This window comes from Capricornis sumatraensis, chromosome 19 (assembly GCF_032405125.1).
Source record: "Capricornis sumatraensis isolate serow.1 chromosome 19, serow.2, whole genome shotgun sequence".
Classification (NCBI taxonomy): Eukaryota; Metazoa; Chordata; class Mammalia; order Artiodactyla; family Bovidae; genus Capricornis; species Capricornis sumatraensis.
In genome coordinates, this window is record NC_091087.1 from 8,337,714 (window position 1) to 8,350,122 (window position 12,409).

At 43.5% G+C, this 12,409-nt stretch overlaps 1 protein-coding gene across 1 annotated transcript in view; it reads right to left on the minus strand.

The window, feature by feature from the left end:
- The window catches only part of ATP10A (ATPase phospholipid transporting 10A (putative)), a 180,744-nt gene that overhangs the window by 13,534 nt on the left and 154,801 nt on the right, over nt 1-12,409 (minus strand). Inside the window, exons 13-14 of the mRNA XM_068991490.1 lie at nt 12,197-12,381; nt 738-1,047 (exon numbers count right to left, since the gene is read on the minus strand). Coding sequence (XP_068847591.1) covers nt 738-1,047; nt 12,197-12,381 — 495 coding nt within the window. The remainder of the gene's footprint in view (nt 1-737; nt 1,048-12,196; nt 12,382-12,409) is intronic.

Here is a 12,409-nt window from a genome sequence, read left to right on the forward strand (position 1 = left end):
TTTTAAAATTAGACGCTGGTCTTGAAACAAAATCATCTCCCAGGTGGCTCAGATGGTAAAGAATCAGCCTGCCAATGCAGGAGACCTGGGTTTGATGCCTGGGTGGGAAGATCCCCTGGAGAAGGAAATGACAACCCACTCCAGTACTCTTGCCTGGAGAATCCCATGGACAGAGGAGCCTGTCCACTGGCGGGCTACAGTCCATGTGGTCACAAAGAGTCGGACACAACTGAGTGACTAACACTTAAACCAAAGTTCAGCAGACAAGAAGTGATGGGAATTCCGATCACCATGGAGTCTCTGGGTCCCAAAGTGTGATGAAGTTGGACCCCAGGTGGCTCACGGCCATCAGAAGCACCTACAAAGGCCCTTCTTCCTAAGTTGGCCTGGGGTCAGGCTTAGAGTGCAGGCCTCTGCTGAGGCCAAAGCCGCAGGATAGGACTCTCCTGTCTCCCCGGAGACAGTAAGAAGCTCTAACTTTTTAATTTGACACTGAATTACTGACTTCATAATATGTAGCTGTATCTGTTGCTAGTGTATTTTGCGGCTTTCAAATCCAAGCTTTATATTTGGAGCAGACTGCTAATTTTATTGCACTGAGTGTGATTTTATAAATAGGAAAAAGAGCAAGAAAGCGTTTTCCCACCCTAGAGGATAGTATGGAAGGGGTGGGAAATTCAAGATGCTTCAAGAGGAGGCAGCTGCACAGGAGGAGGCTGTCCGGCCTGGATACTTGCCTATGGCCAGGGTCATGGCCTTGAGCTTGCTCCTGACCAGTTTCACCACCATGCTCTTCTGCAGGGGGGTTGAGCGACAGCAAAGGACAGACCGGCACTGCTTAGCGAGGAAGAGGAATTTGTCCTCCAGGTTCTTCTGGAGGGCGTAGGCCAGGCTTCTCCCATCGATCACGAGGCTGGGGCCAGAGGCGGTGGCTTCGGAGGGTGGACAGAGTGGGGCGAAGCCCACACTGAGGCTGCCAGCGGTCCTCTGGGGGCTGCAGGACTGCACGTAGCGCAGGCACTGGTCCAGCAGGGCCTCGCACGCCTCCTGAAGTGGACAGAAGCGGAATGCATGGGTCACTCATCGACATCACCACAGCGACACATCTGAGACTCTGCCGGGACCTAGGCTGCAGTCCTGGCCCAGAAGGGCACCCTCCTGCACCTGGAAAGTCAGGGGAAGTGGTCAACTTTCAGCATGAAAGAGTCTGGGTGGGTTTAGGGTTCCTATTAAGATTCTACTTGATTCCATTATACCGCGTAGAGCTTAGCACAAAGCATCTTCACTTTGGGAGGCCTGGCCAGACTGGTGGAACTGCTGGCTGGTCAGACCGTGGGAGCTTTCCAGGTACTTCCCCACGGTCCTCAGAGGCCCTTACTCAGAACTTCTTGTTTCCTAGAGCTACCAAGAAGAGCTTCTGCTGTGATTAGCTTCAAAAGAAGTGTAATCAGAGTATCTTTAAGCTCTCCAGTTGACCAGGAAAAAAAAAAGCCTAATTTCTGAGGCTTTGAATTGGCAGTACCCTTCCAAAGCTGTATCTGAGTCCCAGAAAGGATAGGGAAACTTCCTGGGGAGACCGCAGGGTCAGGGCACAGAGGCATGGGAGGGACAAGTGTTTCTAAGCATGAATACACTCCAGGAACTCCACTGGATCCTGCTCCTCCATGGACAGACAGAGCCCCAGGTTAGCGAGCAGCTTCCCACATGGCACTGTGGGAATCAGGTGTTTCCAATAAGCACTTACTGAGCACGTTTTCTATTGAGAAAAGTGGGTGAGACGGAGAACAGAAGCCTGAAAAGATGCAGCCATTGACTTTGGGTGATGGGCCAAGAAGCAGGACACACACATAACCCCATGACCACAGCAAGTCACTGAGCAGAATGTGCAGTGTGCCGGATACCAGGAGACAGGAGCCTTGCTCTAGGGTGGGGCTGGGGGCGGCGGTGCCCGGGGAGGCTTTACGGAGAAGGCGGGACCCCACTGCAGAACTGCTACGGAAGCCCAGGTCCTAACACAAAGCCCTGACAAGGCAGGATGGAACGAGCGGATCCTGCCCCCATCGTGGAAGCCCGCGGTGGCACCCGGACAAAGTCACCGAGTGGCGCTGAGGACTCAAAGTAAACGGCAGCAGTCAGGCTAGGGAAGGAGACTGGTACTCTAAGCACGGGATGTCTGGACAGAAGCTGGAAGCAAGACAAGAAAGCTCCAGTGCGAGAAGACCTCTACTTCTGGCTTGAAAACCAGAAAAGAGAACTTTCCATGCTCAGGGCAGAGGGAGGAAACCCCATTTTTATTTATTTTCCTCGATTCTCTTGAACCCAGCACCAGGCGACTCTGCCCCAGGGCAGCAGCAGGAACAGCCATGGTGGCAGGGCCGCCTGTCACCGGGGACTCCGAGGGAGGCGTCCCTCCTCTCAGACCAACTGCGGCCCAGACGGCAAGGCGGTCGCTGCCCTCCTTCCATCTGTCCGGCCACCACCTTGGCCCCGGAAGTCAGTGCTGAGACACAAAGCAGATCAAGGCAACTCACTCACCTTTCAGCCAGAGGTAGTCCCAGAGAATCAGAAAGAAGTGGACCATTGTTAGGAGGGGCGAGCTGGGCAAAAATATGAAACAGATTCTAACAGCTTGGCAAAGGCTAAACAAAAGTGACACTGAACCCCACGCCCCAAGGCTGTTGGGAGCCTGCAGCCTGCACCCAAGACGACTGATTACCTGCCTTAAAAAAATACACATTCTCCATAGAATTTAAAGTGACCAGAGGGCCATTTGGGGCTTCCCTGACAGCTCAGTTGGTAAAGAATCCGCCCGCAATGCAGGAGATCCCTGTTCGATTCCTGGGTTAGGAAGATCCCCTGGAGAAGGGATAGGCTACCCACTCCAGTATTCTTGGGCTTCCCTTGTGGCTCAGCTGGTAAAGAATCTGCCTGCAATGCAGGAGACCCTGGTTTAATTACTGGGTTGGGAAGATCCCCTGGAGAAGGGAAAGGCTACCCACTCCAGTACTCTGGCCTGGAGAACTCCATGGACTGTGTAGTCCATGGGGTTGCAAAGAGTCGGACATGACTGAGCGGCTGTCAGTTTCACTTTCAGAATGCCATTTAAAATACCCACAGTGCAACTCCAAATTTATCAGCAGATAAAGAGCTAGGAAATTCTCAGTGCTGTGGAAAAAGAAAATCTACCGAAGTCAATGCCAAGATGACATATATACTGGAATTATCTGAAAGAGACTGTGAAACAGTCATTAAAAAGTAATCCAAGAAGTAAGAAATAATTCTAGAAATGAATAGAAAGAAAGTCTCAGCAAAAAACATAAGATATAAAGAATAATTAAATACAAATTTCAGAACCCCCAAAACACATTAATCAAAATGTAAAGCTCACTGGATTCCACTTATGTATCCATCATTGGATTACATAAATAATTTATGAAATTTCTCTGCGCTCAAGGAGGGATATTATAACCTCACATTCTGTAAGTGTGAGCTATGCACAATGACTTTCTTTCAAAGAGGACAGTGTGAAATGGGTGAAAAGAATTAGCTTATGGTGGAAAAACCAGACAAAATTAACATCCACAATAATATGCCACATTGATAGGATATGCTCTCGACATGATGTGACAAAATGATGAAAATGACCTTTTGTCTGTGGTCTTCTTCCCCAAAGCTCGTAACTTTAATCAAGAGAGAGACATCAGACAATTTCCCATATAAGACATTCTACAAAACATCTAACTGTATCTATCCTCAAAACTGTCAAGGTCATCCAAAAGAAAGCCTGAGAAACTGTTGTAGCCAGTAAGAACCTGAGGAGACACGACAAACTAAATGTAATGTGGGTCCTGAATGAGATTCTGGAAAATAAAAAGGACGACAAGATGAAGATTAAGACAATCTGAATATAGCACAGATTTTAGTAGCAACTGTATACCAATATCCATTTATTAATTGCAATGATGTTAATAATAGGCAAAATTAGGTGTAGGTGAAACGGTACTATCTTCACAGTTCTTTTGGTAAATTTAAAACCATCCTATATAAAAAGTTTATTTAAAAAACCCACTGAGGGAGCTCAATGGCAGAATAGAAATAACAGAAGCAAAAGCCAGTGACCTCAAAGACAAGAGAAATTATCCAATTTGAACAAGAGAAAAAAAATTAAAAACTGGAGAGTGCCTGTGGGACCCTTGAGAAAATATCAAAAGACATGTCATCAGTCTTTGAGAAGAAGAGGAGAAAGTGCACTGCAGAAACAGCGTTTGATGAAATAATGGCTGAAAACTTAATAAATCTGGTGAGAGACACAGCCCCAAAGATTCAAGAAGCTTAGCAAATACCAGAGTATAAATCAAAAGAAATCCATGCCCAAACATATCATAATGAAGCTGCCTAAAACTAAAGAAAAACACTGGAAAGCAGCCAGATAATGATTCATTAGCTATGGTTCAAATGACTGCTGATTTCTCACTAGGTACGTGCTGAAATAAGACATTCTCTGATGCAGAAAAGCAGGAGGATCTGCCATCAGCGGACCTACTCTAAAAAACAGATAAAGTTAGGGAGTTTGGGATGGGCTCGAACACACTGCTGTATTCAAAATGGATAACCAACAAGGACTTATTGTATAGCACGTGGAACTCTGGGCAATGTTATGTGACAGCTTGGATGGGAGGGGCACTTGCGGAGAATGGATGTGTGTATATCAGCTGTAGCTGAGTCCCTTTGCTGTTCACCTGAAACTATCACATTGTTTATTAATCAGCCATACCCCAATACAAAATTTAAAAAAAATAGAAATTCCCCCTAGGAAAGGGGAATTGTGCCACAAGGAAACTTGAAACAATAGAAATGTAAGAAGAGCAGCAAAAATTGTAAATATAATTTAATTTAAGTAAATATAATCTAACTTAAGTAAATATAACAGACCATTCTTTTCCTCTTGATGTCTTTAAAATATGCTTTTAGACTGAAAGGAAAAAGTATATATCATCTGATGAAGATTTCAATATATGCAACTGTAATATATAAGATACCTACAACATTAGCGGGAAGAGTTGGGGGAAACATGGAGTGATAAGATTTCTTCACTCCACTGACAGGAATGAAGTAGATTGACAGCTTACATATGCATAGTATGCTGCTGCTACTGCTAAGTCACTTCAGTCATGTCTTTCTCTGTGCGACCCGAGAGACGTCAGCCCCAGTAGGCTCCACTGTCCCTGGGATTCTCCAGGCAAGAACACTGGAGTGGGTTGCCATTTCCTTCTCCAATATGCATAGTATAAGCCTAGTAAATACACTAAAAAGGTTAAGTGATGTGAAAACATATGATAAATTAAAATGGAATACTAAAAAAATGTTCAAATAGCTCAAAAGAAGGTAGAAAAAAGAATAGGAAAATAAAAAACAGAATAATAAAACAAAAGATAACAGTAGACTTGCATCCAAACATATTGATAATTAGAATAAATGTAAATGATCTAAGCATATCAGTTAAAAGGAATTGTCTGATATATGAAAACATGACCTATTGTCCAAATGTAATGTCACATTACATTACATTACAATGCTTCATTTCAATCGTAATGCTACAGGTAGATTAAAAACAGAAAGATCAAACAAAGTGTGCCATGCAAACAGAAATCAAAATATATGGAGTGCATCAAACCTGGCTTGGGGCTGGTGCACTGAGACGACCCAGAGGGATGGTACGGGGAGTGGGGAGGGAGGGGGGTTCAGGATGGGGAACACATGTATACCTGTGGTGGATTCATGTTGATGTATGGGAAAACCAATACAATATTGTAAAGTAACCTCCAATTAAAATAAATTTATATTTAAAAATTAAAAAAATATATGGAGTGACTATTTGGGGATAGGATAAATTATTTCAGGCTTTTCAGGTAATTCAGTCTCTGTGACAACTACCCAACAATGCCATTATAGCATGAACACAGCCTATTGTATATAAAAACACAGAGAAGGCTGTGTTCAAATACAACACCGTAAAAACAGGTTCAGTTCAATTCAGCTGCTCAGTCGTGTCCGACTCTTTGCGACCCCATGAATCGCAGCACACCAGGCCTCCCTGTCCATCACCAACTCCCGGAGTTCACTCAGACTCACGTCCATCAAGTCCGTGATGCCATCCAGCCATCTCATCCCCTGTCGTCCCCTTCTCCTCCTGCCCCCAGTCCCTCCCAGCATCAGAGTCTTTTCCAATGAGTCAACTCTTCGCATGAGGTGGCCAAAGTACTGGCGCTTCAGCTTTAGCATCATTCCTTCCAAAGAAATCCCAGGGTTGATCTTCTTCAGAATGGACTGGTTGGATCTCCTTGCAGTCCAAGGGACTCTTAAAACAGGTAGTAGGCTGGATTGGAGGCATAAGGCAGTTTTCCAATTCTTATTACAGAAGAAGTACCATCTCTCAACAGGAGCTAATTGATCCACCAGCCAACAATGTTACAAAACATACATTCTTTCCATGTGCATATGAACATTCACCAAGAAAGACCATAGCCTGGGTCATTAAATTAAGAAAGCTGTGGTACATATACACAATGGAGTATTACTCAGCCGTTAAAAAGAATACATTTGAATCAGTTCTAATGAAGTGGATAAAACTGGAGCCTATTATACAGAGTGAAGTAAGCCAGAAAGAAAAACACCAATACAGTATACTAACGCATATATATGGAATTTAGAAAGATGGTAATGATAACCCTGTATGCAAGGCAGCAAAAGAGACACAGATGTATAGAACAGTCTTTTGGACTCTGTGGGAGAGGGCAAGGGTGGGATGATTTGGGAGAATGGTACTGAAACATGTATAATATCATATGTGAAATGAATTGCCAGTCCAGGTTTGATGCATGATACAGGATGCTTGGGGCTGGTGCACTGGGATGACCCAGAGGGATGGTAAGGGGAGGGAGGTGGGAGGGGGGTTCAGGATGGGGAACACATGTATACATGGGGGATTCATGTTGATGTATGGCAAAACCAATACAATATTGTAAAGTAATTAGCCTCCAATTAAAATTAAAAAAATTATAATAAAATGAATATAAAATAAAAATTATAAAAAGCACATTCTAAACAATGGAATATTACTCAGGCATAAAAAGGAACACATTTGAGTCAGTTCTGATGAGGTGGATGAACCTAGAACCTATTATACAGAGTAAAGTGAGTCAGAAAGAGAAAGATAAATATCATATTCTAATAGGCTTCCCTTGTAGTTCAGTCAGTAAAGAATTTGCCTGCAGTGCAGGAGACCCGGGTTCGATCCTTGGGTTGGGAAGATCCCCTGGAGAAGGGAATGGCAACCCACTCCAGTATCCTTGCCTGGAAAATCTCATGGACAGAGGAACCTGGTGGATTGCAGTCCATGGGGTGGCAAAGAGTCGGGCACGACTGAGCGGCTAACACACACACAATGCACGTATATGGAATCTACAAAAATGGTTCTGAAGAATTTATTTAGAGGGCAACAATGGAGAAACAGATGTAGAGGATAGACTTATGGACATGGGGAGAGGGGAGGAGAGGGTGAGATGTATGGAAAGAGTAACACGGAAACGTACATTACAATATGTAAAATAGATAGCCAACAGGAATTTACTGTATGTCTCAGGAAACTCAAACAGGGGCTCCCTATCAACCTAGAGGGGAGAGAGATGGGAGGAACACTCACAAGGGAGGGGATATATGTATACTTATGGCTGATTCATGTTGAGGTTTGACAGAAAACAGCAAAATTCTGTAAAGCATTATCTGTCAATAAAAAAATTTTTTTTAAACTGAAAAAAAGCATATTCTACAACAAGAATGGACAGAAATCAACAGAGTAGGTGTAAAATAGAAATTGATAACAGAAAGCCAACAGGAAAACTCCAAACACTTGGAAATTAAGACAAAATCAGTTCAGTTCAATTGCTCAGACATGTCCAACTCTTTGCGACCCCATGGACTGCAGCACATCAGGCTTCCCTGTCCGTCATCAACTCCCGGAACTTACTCAAAGTCAAGTCCATAGATTCGGTGATGCCATCCAACCATCTCTTCCCCATCTCCTCCTGCCTTCAATCTTTCCCAGCATCAGGGTCTTTTCCAGTAAGTCAACTCTTTGCATGAGGTGGCCAGAGTATTGGAGTTTCAGCTTCAACATCAGTCCTTCCAATGAACACCCAGGACTGACCTCCTTTAGGATGGACTGGTTGGATCTCCTTGCAGTCCAAGGGACTCTCAAGAGTCTTCTCCAACACCACAGTTCAAAAGCATCAATTCTTCAGCGCTCAGTTTTCTTTATAGTCCAACTCTCACATCCATACATGGCTATTGGAAAAAACATAGCCTTGACTAGACAGACCTTTGTTGGCAAAGTAATATGCTTTGCTTTCTAATATGTTGTCTACGTTTGTCATAGCTTTTCTTCCAAGGAACAAGTGTCTTCTAATTTCATGGTTGCAGTCACCATCTACAGTGATTTTGGAGCCCCCAAAATAAAGTCTGTGATTCTTTCCATTGTTTCCCTATTTACCATGAAGTGATGGAACTGGATGCCATAATCTTAGTTTTCTGAATGTTGAGTTTTAAGCCAACTTTTTCACTCTCCTCTTTCACTTCTCTCTGCCATAAGGGTGGTGTCATCTGCAGATCTGAGGTTATTGATATTTTTCCCAGAAATCTTGATTCCAGCTTGTGCTTCATACAGCCCAGCAATTCTCATGATGTACTCTGCATATAAGTTAAATAAGTAGGGTGACAATATACAGCCTTGATGTACTCCTTTCCCAACTTGGGACCAGTCTGTTGCTCCATGTCTAGTTGTAACTGTTGCTTCCTGACCTGCATACAGATTTCTCAGGAGGCAGGTCAGGTGGCCTGGTATTCCTGTCTCTTTCACAATTTTCCACAGTTTGTTGTGATCCACAGTCAAACGCTTTGGCATAATCAATAAAGCAAAAAGTAGGTATCTTTCTGGAATTCTCTTGCTTTTTCAATGATCCAACGGATGTTAGCAATTTGATCTCTTGTTCCTCTGCCTTTTCTAAATCCAGCTTGAACATATGGAAGTTCTCGGTTCACATATACTGTTGAAGCTTGGCTTGGAGAATTTTGAGCATTACTTTGCTGTCATGTGAAATGAGTGCAACTGTGCAGTAGTTTGAGCATTCTTTGGTATTGCTTTTCTTTGGGATTGGAATGAAAACAGACCTTTTCCAGTCCCGTGGCCACTACTGAGTTTTCCAAATTTGCTGGCATATTGAGTGCAGCACTTTCACAGCAAAATCTTTTAGGGTTTTAAATAGGTCAACTGGAATTCCATCACCTCCACTAGCTTTGTTCGCAATGATGTTTCCTAAGGCCCACTTGACTTTGCATTCCAGGATGTCTGGCTCCAGGTGAGTGATCACATCATCGTGGTTATCTGGGTCATGAAGATCTTTTTTGTATAGTTCTGTGTATTCTTGCCACCTCTTCTTAATATCTTCTGTTTCTGTTAGATCTGTACCATTTCTGTCCTTTATTATGCCCATCTTTGCATGAAATGTTCCCTTGGTATCTCTAAGAGATCTCTGGTCTTTCCCAGTCTGTTGTTTTCCTCTATTTCTTTGCACTGATCACAGAAGAAGGCTTTCTTATCTCTCCTTGCTATTCTTTGGAACTCTGCATTCAGATGGGTACATCTTTCCTTTTCTCCCTTGTCTTTAGCTTCTCTTCTTTTCTCAGGTATTTGTAAGGCCTCATCAGACAACCATTTTGCCTTTTGCATTTCTTTTTCTTGGGGATGGTCTTGATCACTGCCTCCTGTACAATGTCATGAACCTCTTTCCATAGTTCTTCAGGCACTCTATCAGATCTAATCCCTTGAAACTATTTGTCACTTCCACTGTATAATTGTAAGGGATTGGTTTAGGTCCTTCCTGAATGGTCTAGTGGTTTTCTCTACTTTCTTCAATTTCAGTCTGAATGTGGCAGTAAGGAGCTCATGATCTGAGCCACAGTCAGCTCCCGGTCTTGTTTTTCCTGACTGTATAGAGATTCTCCATCTTTAGCTGCAAAGAATATAATCAATCTGATTTCAGTATTGACCATCTGGTAATGTCCATGTGTGGTCTTCTCTTTTGTTGTTGGAAGGTGTTTGCTATGACCAGTGCATTCTCTTGGTAAAACTCTGTTAGCTTTTGACCTGCTTCATTCTGTACTCCAAGGCCAAATTTTCCTGTTACTCCAGGTAGCTCTTGACTTCCTACTTTTGCATTTCAGTCTCCTATAATGAAAAGGACATCTTTTTTGGGTGTTAATTCTAGAAGGTCTTATGGGTCTTCATAGAACCGTTCAACTTCAGCATTACTGGTCAGGGCATAGATTTGGATTACTGTGAAACTGAATGGTTTGCCTTGGAAACGAACAGAGATCATTCTGTCATTTTTGAGACTGTATCCAAGTACTGCATTCTGGACTCTTGTTGACTATGATGGCCACTCCATTTCTTCTAAGGGATTCTTGCCCACAGTAGTAGATATAGTGGTCATCTGAATTAAATTCACCCATTACAGTCCATTTTAGTTCACTAACTCTTAAAATGTCGATGTTCACTCTTGCCATCTCGTTTGACCACTTCCAATTTAATGGACCTAACATTCCAGATTCCTATGCAATATTGCTCTTTATAGCATTGGACTTTACTTCCATCATGAGTCATCCACAATTGGGTGTTGTTTTTGCTTTGGCTCTGTCTCTTCATTCTTTCTCAAGTTATTTCTCCACTGATTTCTAGTAGCATGTTGAGCACCTACAGACTTGGGGAGTTCATCTTTCAGCGTCCTATCTTTTTGCCTTTTCATACTGTTCATGGGGTTCTCAAGGCAAGAATACTGAAGTGGTTTGCCATTCCCTTCTCCAGTGGACCACATTTTGTCAGAACTCTTCACCATGTCCTGTGCATTTTGAGTGGCCCTACATGGTGTTCTCATTGTTTCCTTGAGTTAGACAAGGCTTGGTTAGTTTTAATAGTTTTAATAGATTGGTTAATCTACCCTCTGATAGAGAAGGATAAGAAGCTTATGGAAGGTTCCTGATGGGAGAGACTGACTGAGGGGGAAACAGGGTCTTGTTGTGATGGGCAGGGCCATGCTCAGTAAATCTTTAATCCAATTTTCTGTTGATAGAGGCACTGAGTGCATTCATGGGACCTTTTGAAGGAGGTAGCTATTATCTTTCATTATCTCCACCATAGTTTGACCTCAGGTCGAACAACAGGGAGGGAACACAGCCCCGCCCATCAACAGAAAATTGGATTAAAGATTAAACAAAATACTGCTTATTTATTTTAAGACTTATTTAAAAACTCACAAGACAGCATGGTATTGAAGAAGGGATAGATACAGGTATGGAACATAATAGAAATCTAAAAATAGACACACAACAAATAGGAGCAACTGATTTTCAACAAAGGTGTAAAGTCAATTTAGTGGAGAAAAGACAAACTGTCTACAAACAGTTCCTGAATAACTGGCCAGCTACATGCAGAAAAACACAGTTTGATGTAAACCTCATACATTATACACAAAATTCTACACAAAACAGATTGTGTCTAAAGGTGAGATGCTACACTATAAACCTTTTAGGAGAAAACAAAGGTGAAAACTCTATGATAAGGCACATCTTAAGTGTGATACCTACATGATCCATAAAGGCTGGACTTCCTCTTCCCCTGGAGGAGATGTTCCAAGGAAGAGTCACTCTGGAAGAGCCTGTGGGAAGAGACCCACCCTCTCCATGGGGGGATTTCAGTCAACAGAAGTGAGGGATGACAACCCAAGTGGTGCTGGGGCATTAATGAGATAACACGTGCTGTCTTGGGAATGTCAATGCCGAATGGACAGCTGCCCTAGCTCCATGAGAGCTCACGAGACACTCTGATACTGCTGGTTGGACAGCTGCTCAGGAAAAAGCTGGTTGAACTCTGCATTATGAAGCTCAGATGTGTTCCTGAGAAGTCCCAGCAAATCCCATATCTTCCGAGACAATAAGAAGCACAACACAGGTATAAACAGAGGTGAAGAACAAAGGCCCACCTCACAGCAAGTGCCAGAAATGGAAGGCATTCCTTCCTGTTCCTCTCTGGGGCTGGGGGGTTTGGGATCGCCTCAGTAAAGCAGGCTCCCTAACATCCACCTACCTGGGATTCGGCATTCAGGGTGATGACTTCCTCATCATGGTCCAGAAGTTTGCAGGCATGAGCGATGTTAACGGCCGTTTCCTGTTTGTCGCCGGTGAGAACCCAAATCTGCAGACCTGCTTGACGCAGTTTAGCAATGGTTTCGGGGACTCCGTCCTGCAGGCGGTCTTCAATCCCGGTGGCACCTGCTCAAAGGTACCAGTGTAGGTGAGG